General features: G+C 39.8%; 1 protein-coding gene across 1 annotated transcript in view; it reads right to left on the reverse strand.

Moving 5' to 3' along the window:
- Window positions 1-17,396, reverse strand: part of FBXL13 (F-box and leucine rich repeat protein 13) — a 478,799-nt gene that overhangs the window by 181,206 nt on the left and 280,197 nt on the right. Inside the window, exons 14-15 of the mRNA XM_053716536.1 lie at window positions 10,635-10,755; window positions 8,511-8,673 (exon numbers count right to left, since the gene is read on the reverse strand). Of these exons, the coding sequence (XP_053572511.1) occupies window positions 8,511-8,673; window positions 10,635-10,755 (284 nt within the window). The remainder of the gene's footprint in view (window positions 1-8,510; window positions 8,674-10,634; window positions 10,756-17,396) is intronic.

Below are 17,396 nucleotides of genomic sequence, written 5' to 3' on the forward strand. Positions count from 1 at the left end.
TTTGACTAGACGGTCCCTTTAAAGGGACACTGAACCCAAATTTTTTCTTTTGTGATTAAGACAGAGCATGAAATTTCAAGCAACTTTCTAATTTACTCTTATTATCAAATTTTCTTCATTCTCTTGGTATCTTTATTTGAAATGCAAGAATGTAAGTTTAGATGCCGGCCCATTTTTGGTGAACAACCTGGGTTGTCCTTGCTGATTGGTGGATAAATTCATCCACCAATAAAAAAGTGCAATCCAGAGTACTGAACCACAAAAAAAGCTTAGATGCCTTCTTTTTCAAATAAAGACAGCAAGAGAACAAAGAAAAATTGATAATAGAAGTAAATTAGAAAGTTACTTAAAATTGCATGCTCTCTCTGTCCCTTTAAGCGTTTTCCTACGCATACAAAGTTTTTATTAAAGGAGTGTTATAAGCCTGATTTTCATTTTTCAAATACTCATAATATTGGATTGGAATGACCAGTTTTGCTACAGTACAGTTTCTACTGCAGTCTCTATGCTTTATACTTGTGGTACATTTGGTTTCTCTGTTATCGAAATTTAGTTTTAAACTTATCAGCACAATTTTTTTTTTGTAGGCTGATTGCCTAGCAACAGCTTGGTGGGCTCATAAGAGGACTCCAGTATGAAGTGGTTGAGTCTATTAAAAAAGTTTATTAATACTTAGTTTTTATATTGATAGATGATGGATAGATATAGACAGATACATACACACAAATAAATCATAACTCTGATGGTATTACAAAATCCTACTTTTAAATATAGAATGAAGTATGTTAATCAGTAATAAATAAATTACATATAACTAAGGTTACTAAATTTCCCAGACCCCAAATCAGGACCAGGACTGGAAAAGTTTGAAGACCAGCCCTATTTTCTATTGAGTCTGTAGAATGCACACACACCATTGTTTTCAATGGTATTACTGGCATTTGCCATGCTGTAAGTGTACCAATCCCAAACACATATGACCTGCATTTGTATGTCAGCCCATGTTGTAGCTGTAACTGCTCCAGGCCCGAACACACATCACCTATCTCTATATGCCAGCCCATGCTGCAATTGTACCTACATATTTGATTTAAGTTAAAGGATACTGAAATATTAATACATACTTAGTATATCTGTCGTGGTTTTACACATAGATTGCCATACTTCCTGCTCTGCATAACTTGAGAATGTTATATCAAGTCTTGCTCAATTCCTTAGGCATCCATCTCACAGCAGAGCAGACTAAACTATTTGTTTTGAACTTTGAACCCCTACTACAACACATTTCTGATAAAGCTAAAGAATGGTCCCTCAAAAAAATATCTCCTGGCTAGGCAGGATGAATGACTTTAAAATGACTCTTCTTCCCAAAATACTTTACACCCTTCAAACAGTTCAGATACCTCTCCCAATGTCATACATCCCTAAACTACAAGCAGTTGCTAAAGTGTATATCTGGAGGAAAAGACCCCCTAGGATTGCTAGCACTATCCTGAAAACCCTGAAGCACTCAGGCGGATTAAGTATATCTGAGCTATCTCTTTACCGTTCAGCTATATTTCTCTATAAAGTATTGGAATGGTGCACTCTAGATGACACTAATTGTAAACTCTGGATTAAGTTAGAACATGACCTAATCAATTGTCCACAATTGGGGAACAATTGCTGGCTAGCTTCATCCTCTAGACCCTTACAACTCAAACATTACCTGATTCTTAACGGAACCTTTGCAATTTGGTCAAAATTACTAGACAAATACCCCACGTTATCCTCAAATTCCTCAACCTTGACCCCAATTCTCAATTTCTCAATAACCAAGATTTCCCAGAGGGGATACAACTAACCTCAAAAGATATTACTTCCTACCATTATATACCCTATTAGATTCACATAATCTCCTACCTAGAGATCAATTAGGGAACATTGCAGGAAGATTCTTAAAAAGTTGGCTCTGATACTCCCAATTACATCATTATCTAAATACACACCAAAAAAAAAAACAATGATATCCGCCAACTAACATCTTTTCGAGAAATTGTGCTATTCTGAAACAAACCAAGAGATGAGATCTCATTACTTTACACAATTTTAAGCTCACTTAATAATTCAGAACTCCCTTCATATACCTCTTCATGGCAAAACTGTCAATTAAAGATCGGCACAACATATTTTATAATACTGCTAAATCAGCCCACTCTCCATCCCGTTTGGAAACTAATTACACATTTCTAATTAGATGGCATCTAACACCTCTGAAACTAAAACACATATTTAAAGGAGCATCTGACCGTTGTTGGAGAAAATGTAATAATCTAGGATCCCCTTTCCACATCTGGTGGGACTGCCCGAAACTAACCTCCTTCTGGACCAATATCTGCTCATATATAAATAATATGCATAACTGTAACCAACCCTTAGACCCTATGTCTTTATTATTTATTGTCACACCCAAACTAGGTTTAAAAATCCATACAACACTGCTACAAATGGCCCTAAACAGTGCCCGTCAGCTAATCCATAAATTGTGGAAAAAAGACACCACCCACATTAGCTATGTGGATCTCCCAACTACAGACTAACCTACAACTTGAATGATACTTCTACTTTATAACAGACAACATGGACTTTTACTATAACATGCTCTATCTTTAGGAGACAAGACCAGAGACAGATCAACTTAAAGGAACATTATAGTGCGGCTTCATAACTTCTGTTTCCGGTGAGCCTAAAGGCTCGCTGGAAACAAGGGGCATCCAGCTTCATACGGAGCTTGATAAATATGCCCCTATGTGTTTAATTTCCACAAAAGGGTTTAACACGTACGACTCAGAAGACACAAAGAACTGCAGTCTCCAATCAAAAACTGATGCTGAACCAATCAGTAGCTGCATGACCCAGCTGCAACCAAGACTGCTTATTGGCTAAACTCCTGTCTTTGCTAGGGACCAGCAGTGTTCTGTGGCTCCTGAGCAGTACGTGTGTTTAACCTGATTGTGGGAGGGGGTTTAAACACACAGCATTGCTAAAATTACATGCACTAATGCAGTGTTTCTCAACAGCCGGGCCGCGGCCCACTACCGGGCCGCGACGGCCCTGCTGGTGGGCCGCGACCCGACATAGCCTCCAGACAGTCACTCTGACAGGCCGTCTTTACACATGTCCAAAATTTCGGACAGGCCTGTTAGAGTGCCACTGCGCATGTTTGTATGCGCCACTGCGCACATCTGTATGCGCAGTGTGAACGGCTAGCGGCGCACTGTGAGGAGTGGCAGGTGGCGTGCAGAGCGGATCGGCTCACAGGTAGGGAACTCCACTGTCACCAATGTCATATAATTATGGCCACTGACACTAACATGTATATTTAGGGCGGCCACTGGACACCAATGTGTATGTGTACAATATATATATATATATATATATATATATATATAAAACCCACTGACACCAATGTGTATGTGTACTGTTTGTGTGTATATATATATATATAGATCCCATTGGCACCAATGTGTATGTGTAAACTGTATATATATATATATATATATATATATATATATATATGGATCCCACTGACTGTAATATATATTATAATTATATGATAATTCAGTGGGATCCATATACAATATATATATATATATATATATATAAACATAGTTTACAGTGGGTTAATTTTATGATAATTCATTGGTGTCAGTGGGATATTTATAGATCCCACTGACACCCATTAATTATTACATAATTAAACAACTGTACACCATACATATACTGTGTGTGTATGTATGTATATGTGTGTATATATATATATATATATATATATATATATATATAGATAGATAGATAGATAGATTTATATATAGATATATATTTATATATATATATATATTATATAGATATATAGATATATATAGCTACTATATATATATATCTATATATATAGATATATATACCCACTCCCGATGCTTACCGGGCCCTGGACAGGTCCGGTTAAAACTTACCGGGCCTTGCGGTCACTTAGGTTGAGAACCACTGCACTAATGTATTAGGGTATGTAATTTTTGTACTATAAGGTCCCTTTAATGACCTAGATGTACAGTATTGTTTATAACAAATATTTGCTAAACCAAGATAATAAAAGCTGATTAAAAAAAAAATAAAAAAATATTATACTTGCCAATCTTACAATTTCATTAATTAATTATGCTGCATTCACATATTCAAATTTTTTTTATATAGAAAAACTAAACATACCGCAACATTTCCAACTCTCAAAAAAAGACATGGGGATAGATTTATCAAGCAGCGGATGATGCAATCTACCCCCGATGTTTCTGGCTAGCAGGAAACAAGAGTTAAGAAGCAGCGGTCGTACAGCAATCATCCCGATCAGATACAATCGGGCTGATTGACACTCCCTGCTAGGGGCCGATTGGCCGCGAATGTGCAGGAGGCGGCATTGCACAAGCATTTCACAAGAAATGCTTGTGCAATGATAAATGCAGACAGCATATGCTGTCGGCATTTATCGATATCGGACGGGCATGATTCGCTACAGCGAATCTTGTCAGCCTACAAGTTAATAAATTGGCCCCATGGCATTCAGCAAATGTGTAAAATTAATCAAAATTAATATTATTCAGAAATCTTTTAAAAGATACAGCAACATTTAAAATAAAAAATATTTATGATGCCTCACATATTTTAACCATTAAGGCCGCACACACTAAATATTGCAAAGCATACCTCTTGTAGTTTGCAGCCAACAGAAGCTTCATTTATTTTCATATTTTAATTTTGATTTAAATTATAAAATTACTTAATTACATGTCCCTTTAAATAGACATTAAACACTTTAAGATGGTTATATAAAATGATAAATTGTATCTCTATATAAAAAAGTCTGCAATATACTTTCACAATTCATTTTGTTCTCTTTTACTGTAATTCCATTCTGAAATTGTGAGCTTTTCAGTTCCTGTTAGAAATGGAAGTGCACACTGTTATATTCCAGACAGCCATTGGCTGCACACTCCAGTGACCTATTTATAACTGTCCCTAATTGGCTACAGCAGAGAAGGTAACCTAAGTTACAACATGGCAGCTCCCATTGTTTTATAGACACTTATTTGTTAATATTGAAACAGCTAATGAGACTTTAATAAATACATCAACATGTTATACTCAAGACTAATATTTTCTTTGAATGCATCATTCTATCTAGCATTTATTTACGGCTAGATTTAGAGTTCTGCGGCCAAAGGGGTGCGTTAGCTACGGGTGTATTTTTTTCCCCCGCACCTTTTAAATACCGCTGGTATTTAGAGTTCACAGAAGGGCTGCGTTAGGCTCCAAAAAGGGAGCGTATAGCATATTTACCGCCACTGCAACTCTAAATACCAGCGGTGCTTACGGACGCGGCCAGCTTCAAAAAAGTGCTTGTGCACGATTCCCCCATAGAAAACAATGGGGCAGTTTGAGCTGAAAAAAAACCTAACACCTGCAAAAAAGCAGCGTTCAGCTCCTAACGCAACCCCATTGTTTCCTATGGGGAAACACTTCCTAAGTCTGCACCTAACACCCTAACATGAACCCCGAGTCTAAACACCCCTAACCTTACACTTATTAACCCCTAATCTGCCTCCCCCGCTATCGCTGACCACTGCATATTATTTTTAACCCCTAATCTGCCGCTCCGTACACCGCCGCAACCTACGTCATCCCTATGTACCCCTAATCTGCTGCCCCTAACACCGCCGACCCCTATATTATATTTATTAACCCCTAATCTGCCGCCCCCAACGTCGCCTCCACCTACCTACAATTATTAACCCCTAATCTGCCGACCGGACCTCACCGCTACTATAATAAATGTATTAACCCCTAATCCGCCTCACTCCCGCCTCAATAACCCTATAATAAATAGTATTAACCCCTAATCTGCCCTCCCTAACATCGCCGACACCTAACTTCAAGTATTAACCCCTAATCTGCCGACCGGACCTCACCGCTACTCTAATAAATGTATTAACCCCTAAAGCTAAGTCTAACCCTAACCCTAACACCCCCCTAAATTAAATATAATTTAAATCTAACTAAATAAATTAACTCTTATTAAATAAATTATTCCTATTTAAAGCTAAATACTTACCTGTAAAATAAACCCTAATATAGCTACAATATAAATTATAATTATATTGTAGCTATCTTAGGATTTATTTTTATTTTACAGGCAAATTTCAATTTATTTTAACTAGGTACAATAGCTATTAAATAGTTATTAACTATTTAATAGCTACCTAGCTAAAATAAATAAAAATTTACCTGTAAAATAAAAACTAACCTAAGTTACAATTACACCTAACACTACACTATACTTTAATAAATTATTCCTATTTAAAACTAAATACTTACCTGTAAAATAAACCCTAAGATAGCTACAATGTAATTAATAATTACATTGTAGCTATCTTAGGATTTATATTTATTTTACAGGTAACTTTGTATTTATTTTAGCTAGTTAGAATAGTTATTAAATAGTTATTAACTATTTAATAACTACCTAGCTAAAAGAAATACAAAATTACCTGTAAAATAAATCCTAACCTAAGTTACAATTAAACCTAACACTACACTATCATTAAATTAATTAAATAAATTAACTACAAATAACTACAATTAAATACAATTACATAAACTAACTAAAGTACAAAAAATAAAAAAAGCTAAGTTACAAAAAATAAAAAAAATAAGTTACAAACATTTAAAAAATATTACAACAATTTTAAGCTAATTACACCTAATCTAAACCCCCTAATAAAATAACAAAGCCCCCAAAATAAAAAATGCCCTACCCTATTCTAAATTTAAAAAGTTCAAAGCTCTTTTACCTTACCAGCCCTTAAAAGGGCCTTTTGCGGGGCATGCCCCAAAGAAAACTGCTCTTTTGCCTGTAAAAGAAAAATACAACCCCCCCCAACATTAAAACCCACCACCCACATACCCCTAATCTAACCCAAACCCCCCTTAAATAAACCTAACACTACCCCCCTGAAGATCATCCTACCTTGAGTTGTCTTCAGCCAGCCGACCCACCGATGGAACCGAAGAGGAGATCCAGAGCGGCAGAAGTGATCCTCCAAGGGGCGCTGAAGAAGTCTTCCATCCAATGAAGTGATCCTCCAAGGGGCGCTGAAGAAGTCTTCCATCCGGGTGATGTCATCTTCCAAGCGGCGCTGAAGAAGTCTTCCATCCGGGCGATGTCATCTTCCAAGCAGGGTCTTCAATCTTCTTCTTCAGGATCCATCTTCATTCCGCCGACGCGGAACATCCTTCTTCCCCGACGGACTACCGACGAATGAAGGCTCCTTTAAGGGACGTCATCCAAGATGGCATCCCTCGAATTCCGATTGTCTGATAGGATTCTATCAGCCAATCGGAATTAAGGTAGGAAAAATCTGATTGGCTGATGGAATCAGCCAATCAGATTCAAGTTCAATCCGATTGGCTGTTCCAATCAGCCAATCAGATTGAGCTTGCATTCTATTGGCTGATCGGAACAGATCAGATTAGGGGTTAATACTATTTATTATAGGGTTATTGAGGCGGGAGTGAGGCGGATTAGGGGTTAATACATTTATTATAGTAGCAGTGAGGTTCGGTCGGCAGATTAGGGGTTAATAATTGTAGGTAGGTGGAGGCGACGTTGGGGGCGGCAGATTAGGGGCTAATAAATATAATATAGGGGTCAGCGGTGTTAGGGGCAGCAGATTAGAGGTTCATAGGGATAACGTAGGTTGCGGCGGTGTACGGAGCGGCAGATTAGGGGTTAAAAATTTTTAAGAGTGGCGGCGATGTGGGGGGGGCCTCGGTTTAGGGGTACCTAGGTAGTTTATGTGTGTTAGTGTACTTTAGAGCACAGTAGTTAAGAGCTTTATGAACCGGCGATAGCCCAGAAAGCTCTTAACTCCTGACTTTTTTCTGCGGCTGGAGATTTGTCATTAGATTTCTAACGCTCACTTCAGCCAAGACTCTAAATACCAGCGTTAGAAAGATCCCATTGAAAAGATAGGATACGCAATTGGCGTAGGGGGATCTGCGGTATGGAAAAGTCGCAGCTGGAAAGTGAGCGTTACCTACACAACTCTAAATACCAGCGGTAGCCCAAAACCAGCGTTAGGAGCCTCTAACGCTGGTTTTGACGGCTAAGCCAAACTCTAAATCTAGGCAATAGTGTTTAATGTCCCTTTAACGAATGATAGGAGTATAGATCATCATTACTGTACCTGTATCACATAACCTGCAAGTAATTTTGTGGGGTAATTTTCAGATTGATGAGTTGTAGGTCCTTCTTAACAGAAAATATATATATATTATCACTACAATTCACACTATTTAATGTCTAATATTGCTTAATAATATTTTACAAAAAGTATGGAATGACAATTTCGCCACTTATTTTAAATAGTTATGTTTAGTCTCCAACTGATATAGAAGCTAAATGCCAGTAATTATCTTACCTTACACAGTCTGCTACATTCAATACCACAATATTCTTCAGGGCTGATATATGTTTTAGGCTGATATCTGTAATTTTCTGGCAATCGCCTATATAGATATGATTCAGGTTAGGGCAGGACTTGCTGATCACCTTGATGCTTGCATCAGTAATCCGATTATTTCCTATTTTTAAAAACAGTGTTATTAACCTAAATAAAAATAAAATTGAAAGGACATGAAAGTAAAAATTGTACTTTTCCCGATTCAGATAGAGCATGTCATTTTAGGACACTTTTAAAGGGACACTAAACACATTTCAGGCACATATTATTTATTATCATTTATTTGTATAGTGCCGCCAAATTCCGTAGCGCTGGGTACAGTGATAGGGTTATACAATGACAAGGATTTGTGATAAAAAAACATAAAAGAAAACTAAATAAATCTAGTACAGGAGGAAGAGGGCCCTGCTCCGGAGAGCTCACAGTCTACAAGTTTAGGGTGCAGAGACATAAAGTTGGGGTAGCTTGTTACATCGGTTGTAGTTGCAGCACTGAGTCAGGTAGTTTATGTATTAATTTGGTTAGGGTGAGAGATGGAGGAGAGATGGTAAGCCTCTCTGCATAGTTATCTTTTCAAGGAGCGTCTTAAGCTCTACAAGGTTGGAGACGGTCTTAGGGAGCGGGGTAGAGAGTTCCAGAGGACAGGAGCAGCATGTGAGAAGTCTTGGAGACAGGAGTGGAACGTAGAGATAACAGGAGTGGAGAGATGTAGGTCAGAGGTTGATCGAAGAGGATGGGATGGGGAATATTTCACAATGAGAGAGGAAATATAGTTAGGAGTTAGACTGTTGAGTGCTTTGTAAGTTAGGGTTAATACTTAAAATTGTATTCTGGAGTGTATGAGGAGCCAGTGTAGAGACTGGCAGAGCGGAGCAGCTGATGTAGATCGGCGACCTAGGTGGATGAGTCTAGCAGAAGCATTTATAATAGATTAGAGGGAGGAGAGGTGGTGTTTTGGAAGGTCATTTAGAAATAGATTGCAATTACCATTGCGTGACAAAATGAGGGAATAAATTAGTATTTTTGTAGTTTGTGCTGCCATTATGGAACCTAGGTTACACTACAGGTATCTGAAGAAGAGTTGCTGCAAACTGGTTAACACTGGAATGTAGTGAATTATAGATTACAACATGGCGGCACCCATGATTAAGAGGAGGTGGGGCCTAACCTCAATACAAAGCTTATAGAATGAATTTAGTGTTTAATGTCCCTTTAAATTAACTTCTATTATCAAATTTACTTTGTTTTTTTTATACCCTTTGTTGTAAAGTATATGTATACATGCTCTGCAGCATCAATGCACTACTGGTAGCTAGTGATTGGCGGCTACACACATGTCTCTAGCCATTGGCTCACAGATGTGTTTACCTATCTCTCAGTTGGGCATTACAAGGAATAAAAAGCAGCTCTGTAAAAAATTTGAAGACCAGCCCTATTTTCTGTTGAGTCCAATTTTTCTCAAGGGGATTACTGAGATACTCCTTCCCCAATATTTATTTTAATTAGATTATATTAGTTTTTAATAAAAAAACAGAATGTTGTTATACAGCTGCCCTACAACCCAATATCTTCCATGACTCCCATTCACAGTGTGAAAATTATTATCTATAGTGTGATATGGAGAAAACACTCAAAACAGAGTGTCACCCTGTCTCACAGTATGACATGACTAGGCAGTAGAAACCAATGGAAGCAGCGCTACTAAAATGGTACATGGTCTAGGTAGGAAATACTGTGTAACCTTAATACATATAGCTCAAAAGAGAAAAGCCCCCTTAAATTGTAGCCAGCCGGTCCCAGCTGCAGCAGCCCACCGGGAAATCTCCTGGGTCCCAGCTGCAGCAGCCCACCGGGAAATCTCCTGGTGTCCTGGTAGGCAAATCCAGTCTTGGCTCTCAGTAGTGCATTGCTGCTGTGCAGCTAACTTTAACTATATGTTTATTCTCTTTTCAGGGACTAGACACACAGTTCTATGCAAACAACAGTGTCATAATAACACTGTCTAACATATTAGAGCATTTTCATTGTATACTTTTATATCCCTTTAAGTATTTAAAGAAATCAAGCAGTGAAGTCTTGGACCTTCAATCCTGATCTTTGTAAGCTTTCGGCCTTGAGCAAGCACTTTAAAGACAGCATCAGAAAGATGAGGGGATCCCAGAAGAGATACTGATGTAAAATTGTGACATTTGTCCAGCAGCGACTTTAAAGGAAGAAAAACAAAAGAAAAAGATCAGACAAAATATAAACAATGAACAACATTTATCACAGTCAAATGTTTGCAAAAATCCAGCACTCTATACATCAAAGCTTCATCTCCTTTGTAATACTCTCAGCGAGCGGGAAAGTTTGCAAGCTTTTTTCTATTTGCTTTGTGTCCGCCATTTTTATATGCAAAGGGCATTTCACATGTTTCACATCAAAGTAGGCAAACCTGCATTAACAACAGAGCTATGTTTATTAACTAAAATCATTTAAAAAAAAGAAAATAGTTTCTAGAACAGGAATATATGTTTTATGCATTTAGGGGGGTCCAAAGGTAAATTACAGACTCAAAGACACTTTACTGACTGTTACAAAAGAGGAACAGAACTAGGGTATTATTATTTCAGATTATTAGACGTGTTAAACAATGCAGTATTGCAGCGAGTGAAACCAGTAGAATACTTGATTGTATAGGAAGAGGTACTTGGAGCAGGAATAGTAAGGTTCTTATAGAGATCACTACGCCCCATGTTAGGGCCACCGTTAGCATTTGTGCGGATCTGTGCAAGACAAATTTGTGGGGCCTTCTATCGCCCCACAAATTCTTATTGCCCTTATTCCACCCCAGTCCCCCCCTTATTCCCCAGTACTGTAGAAGTGTGGGCCTGGTATAACAAATTGGAATTTTTTTAAAGGAGGGTTACTAACATAGCACATGCTCTAAAATATAAAACTTACAAGCAAAAACCTCTATGATCTAAATATATACAGCTTATAGGAGAGGAGGGAAAGGGGTGAGTCTATTAAGGAACTTAAGGAGATATGAAACCCTAACTTTTTCTTTTGTGATTCAGACAGAACATACAATTTTTAAAAAGTTTCCAAATTACTTCTATTATTAAATTTGCTTTGTTCCTATAATATTCTTTGTTGAAGAGATACATAAATAGGTGCATGGAGCACTACATGACAGGAAATTGTGCTGCCATGTAGTGCTCTAGCAAATGGATAACATTCTTATAAAACTGCTGCCATATAGTGATCCAGACATGTGCACTCTCCTGAGCTCACATCCCTGCTGTTCAAGAAAAGATACCAAGAGAACAAAGAAGTAAATTAGAAAGTTGTTTAAAATTGCATGCGCTATCAAAACCATGAAAGAAAATGTTGTCCCTTTAAAAAAGCTAAATCTGAAAGTATTTCTCACAAAAAGAGCCCCACCACAACGAGGGGTCTCGATCTAAAACTGAAGTATTGTTAGTAGGTCCAAGAGATTTTTTGTGAAAGCCCAATGCACCATTAGAGGTGCTTAAGACAAATACTGAGGGGGATATTTTAGGAAATAATAGTGTTTATACTTTATAGGAAATATGTGCAGACTTAAAGGAATATGAAACCCATTTTTTTTCTTTCATGATTCAGATAGAGTAGGCAATTTTAAATAACTTTCTAATTTACTCCTATTATCAATTTTAGTTCTCTTGGTATATTTATTTGAAAAGCAGGAATGTAAGCTTAGGAGCTGGCCCATTTTTTGTTTAACACCTGGGTAGTGCTTACTGATTTGTGGCTAACTGTAGGGTTCTATAGTTCCTATGGGCCTTTAGTTCTTCTTATCTAACTTCAAAGACTTTGAGGCCAATTTATTAAAGGTCTTGCGGACTTGATCCGACAGTGCGGATCAGGTCCGCAAGACCTCGCTGAATGCGGAGAGCAATACGCTCTCCGTATTCAGCATTGCACCAGCAGCTCTTGTGAGCTGCTGGTGCAACGCCGCCCCCTGCAGACTCGCAGCCAATCAGCCGGCTGCTGGGGGGTGTTAATCAACCCGATCGTATTCGATCGGGTTGAATTCCGGCGATTCCTGTCCGCCTCATCAGAGCAGGCGGACAGAGTTATGGAGCAGCAGTCTTTAGACCGCTGCTTCATAACTGGTGTTTCTGGCGAGCCTGCAGGCTTGCCAGAAACACGGGGCCTCAAGCTCCAGAGTAAAAAAACAACAAAAAAACTAATTTAATGTAAAATCATCATCAAAACTTTCAAAGCGAGCTTACCTTGCTTAAAATCACACTTTCTGAAACCTATATGGATTGCAACATAATAATTATGCATTTCTAAAGAAGCACGATTTCTTGTGAAAGTCCAATACACTAAGATCTTTGCACAGATCTTAGTGTGTTGCACTTTCACAAGAAGAAATCCAGCTCCCAAAAGAGCCCAAAGCCATGAGTGGCTGCCTTCTTCCACATTCGACAATAAACGAAACTGCTCAATGCACATTTCTAATATATATATATCCCCTCTTGGCTTCAAGCTTTGATTCACATAGCATACCTAGTAGTTTCCCCCTGAATGAACTACTGCTCATTCTACCAGAGCAGTCACATTCTCTTGGGCTTGTAAAAAACATAATTTATGCTTACCTGATAAATTCCTTTCTTCTGTAGTGTGATCAGTCCACGGGTCATCATTACTTCTGGGATACTACTCCTCCCCAACAGGAAGTGCAAGAGGATTCACCCAGCAGAGTTGCATATAGCCCCTCCCCTCTACGTCACCCCCAGTCATTCGACCAAGGACCAACGAGAAAGGAGGAACCAAGGGTGTAGTGGTGACTGGAGTATAATTTAAAAATAATTACCTGCCTTAAAAACAGGGCGGGCCGTGGACTGATCACACTACAGAAGAAAGGAATTTATCAGGTAAGCATAAATTATGTTTTCTTCTGTTAAGTGTGATCAGTCCACGGGTCATCATTACTTCTGGGATACCAATACCAAAGCAAAAGTACACGGATGACGGGAGGGATAGGCAGGCTCTTTTATACAGAAGGAACCACTGCCTGAAGAACCTTTCTCCCAAAAATAGCCTCCGAGGAAGCAAATGTGTCAAATTTGTAAAATTTGGAAAAAGTATGAAGCGAAGACCAAGTTGCAGCCTTGCAAATCTGTTCAACAGAGGCCTCATTCTTGAAGGCCCAAGTGGAAGCCACAGCTCTAGTAGAATGAGCTGTAATTCTTTCAGGAGGCTGCTGTCCAGCAGTCTCATAAGCTAAACGTATTATACTACGAAGCCAAAAGGAAAGAGAGGTTGCCGAAGCCTTTTGACCTCTCCTCTGACCAGAGTACACGACAAACAGAGAAGACGTTTGTCGAAATTCCTTAGTTGCCTGTAAGTAAAATTTTAGGGCACGAACTACGTCCAGATTGTGTAGTAAACGTTCCTTCTTCGAAGAAGGATTTGGACACAAAGAAGGAACAATAATCTCTTGATTGATATTCCTGTTAGTGACTACCTTGGGTAAGAACCCAGGTTTAGTACGCAGAACTACCTTATCCGAATGAAAAATCAAATAAGGAGAATCACAATGTAAGGCTGATAACTCAGAGACTCTTCGAGCCGAGGAAATAGCCATTAAAAATAGAACTTTCCAAGATAACAACTTTATATCAATGGAATGGAGGGGTTCAAACGGAACTCCCTGTAAAACGTTAAGAACAAGATTTAAACTCCATGGTGGAGCAACAGTCTTAAACACAGGCTTAATCCTCGCCAAAGCCTGACAAAAAGCCTGAACGTCTGGCACTTCTGACAGACGTTTGTGTAACAGAATAGACAGAGCTGAGATCTGTCCCTTTAATGAACTAGCAGATAAACCCTTTTCTAAACCTTCTTGTAGAAAAGACAATATCATAGGAATCCTAACCTTACTCCAAGAGTAACCTTTGGATTCACACCAATATAGGTATTTACGCCATATCTTATGGTAAATCTTTCTGGTAACAGGCTTCCTAGCCTGTATTAAGGTGTCAATAACTGACTCAGAAAACCCACGTCTTGATAAAATCAAACGTTCAATTTCCAAGCAGTCAGCTTCAGAGAAGTTAGATTTTGATGTTTGAAAGGACCCTGTATCAGGAGGTCCTGTTTCAGAGGTAGAGACCAAGGTGGACAGGATGACATGTCCACCAGGTCTGCATACCAAGTCCTGCGTGGCCATGCAGGTGCTATCAGAATCACTGATGCTCTCTCCTGTTTGATTCTGGCAATCAATCGAGGAAGCATCGGGAAGGGTGGAAACACATAAGCCATCCTGAAGTCCCAAGGTGCTGTCAGGGCATCTATTAGGACTGCTCCTGGATCCCTGGCTCTGGACCCGTAACGAGGAAGCTTGGCGTTCTGTCGAGACGCCATGAGATCTATCTCTGGTTTGCCCCAACGTCAAAGTATTTGGGCAAAGACCTCCGGATGAAGTTCCCACTCCCCCGGATGAAAAGTCTGACGACTTAAGAAATCCGCCTCCCAGTTTTCCACTCCCGGGATGTGGATTGCTGACAGGTGGCAAGAGTGAGACTCTGCCCAGCGAATTATCTTTGATACTTCCATCATTGCTAGGGAGCTTCTTGTCCCTCCCTGATGGTTGATGTAAGCTACAGTCGTGATGTTGTCCGACTGAAACCTGATGAACTCCCGAGTTGTCAACTGGGGCCAAGCCAGGAGGGCATTGAGAACTGCTCTCAATTCCAGAATGTTTATTGGCAGGAGACTCTCCTCCTGACTCCATTGTCCCTGAGCCTTCAGAGAATTCCAGACGGCACCCCAACCTAGAAGGCTGGCGTCTGTTGTTACAATTGTCCAGTCTGGTCTGCTGAATGGCATCCCCCTGGACAGATGTGGCCGAGAAAGCCACCATAGAAGAGAATTTCTGGTCTCTTGATCCAGATTCAGAGAAGGGGACAAGTCTGAGTAATCCCCATTCCACTGACTTAGCATGCACAATTGCAGTGGTCTGAGGTGTAAGCGAGCAAATGGTACTATGTCCATTGCCGCTACCATTAAGCCGATTACCTCCATGCATTGAGACACCGATGGGTGTTGAATGGAATGAAGGGTGCGGCAAGCACTTTGAAGTCTTGTTAACCTGTCCTCTGTCAGGTAAATCTTCATTTCTACAGAATCTATAAGAGTCCCCAGGAAGGGAACTCTTGTGAGTGGAACGAGTGAACTTTTCTTTTCGTTCACCTTCCATCCATGTGACCTTAGAAATGCCAGTACTAACTCTGTATGAGACTTGGCAGTTTGAAAGCTTGAAGCTTGTATCAGAATGTCGTCTAGGTACGGAGCTACCGAAATTCCCCGCGGTCTTAGTACCGCCAGAAGAGCACCTAGAACCTTTGTGAAGATTCTTGGAGCTGTAGCCAATCCGAATGGAAGAGCTACAAACTGGTAATGCCTGTCTAGAAAGGCAAACCTTAGATACCGGTAATGATCTTTGTGAATCGGTATGTGAAGGTAAGCGTCCTTTAAGTCCACTGTGGTCATGTACTGACCTTCTTGGATCATGGGTAAAATTGTCCGAATAGTCTCCATTTTGAATGATGGAACTCTTAGGAATTTGTTTAGGATCTTTAAATCCAGGATTGGTCTGAAAGTTCCCTCTTTTTTGGGAACCACAAACAGATTTGAGTAAAACCCTTGTCCCTGTTCCGACCGTGGAACTGGATGGATTACTCCCATTAACAATAGTTCTTGTATGCAGCGTAGAAACGCTTCTTTCTTTGTTTGGTTTGTTGACAACCTTGACAGATGAAATCTCTCTCTTGGAGGAGAGTGTTTGAAGTCCAGAAGGTATCCCTGAGATATTATCTCTAGCGCCCAGGGATCCTGGACATCTCTTGCCCAAGCCTGGGCGAAGAGAGAAAGTCTGCCCCCCACTAGATCCGATCCCGGATCGGGGGCCCTCAATTCATGCTGTTTTAGTGGCGGCAGCAGGTTTCCTGGCCTGCTTGCCCTTGTTCCAGGACTGGTTAGGTCTCCAGCCTTGTCTGTAGCGAGCACCAGAACCTTCTTGTTTTGGAGTAGTGGAAGTTGATGCTGCTCCTGCTTTGAAATTCCGAAAGGAACGAAAATTAGACTGTCTAGCCTTAGGTTTGGCTTTGTCTTGAGGCAGGGCGTGGCCCTTACCTCCTGTAATGTCAGCGATAATTTCTTTCAAACCGGGCCCAAATAAGGTCTGTCCCTTGAAAGGTATATTAAGTAATTTGGACTTAGAAGTTACATCAGCTGACCAGGATTTTAGCCACAGTGCTCTGCGCGCCTGAATGGCGAATCCGGAATTCTTAGCCGTAAGTTTAGTTAAATGTACTACGGCTTCCGAAATGAATGAATTAGATAGCTTAAGTATTCTAAGCCTGTCTGAAATGTCGTCCAGCGTAACTGAACTAAGATTCTCTTCTAGAGACTCAATCCAGAATGCCGCTGCAGCCGTGATCGGCGCAATGCATGCAAGGGGTTGCAATATAAAACCTTGTTGAACAAACATTTTCTTCAGGTAACCCTCTAACTTTTTATCCATTGGATCTGAAAAGGCACAGCTATCCTCTACCGGGATAGTGGTACGCTTAGCTAAAGTAGAAACTGCTCCCTCCACCTTAGGGACCGTTTGCCATAAGTCCCGTGTGGTGGTGTCTATTGGAAACATCTTTCTAAATATCGGAGGGGGTGAGAACGGCACACCGGGTCTATCCCACTCGTTAGTAATAATTTCAGTTAGTCTCTTAGGTATAGGAAAAACGTCAGTACTTGTTGGTACAGCAAAATATTTATCCAACCTACACATTTTCTCTGGTATTGCAACTG

The sequence above is a fragment of the Bombina bombina genome, chromosome 6 (assembly GCF_027579735.1).
Source record: "Bombina bombina isolate aBomBom1 chromosome 6, aBomBom1.pri, whole genome shotgun sequence".
Lineage (NCBI taxonomy): Eukaryota > Metazoa > Chordata > Amphibia > Anura > Bombinatoridae > Bombina > Bombina bombina.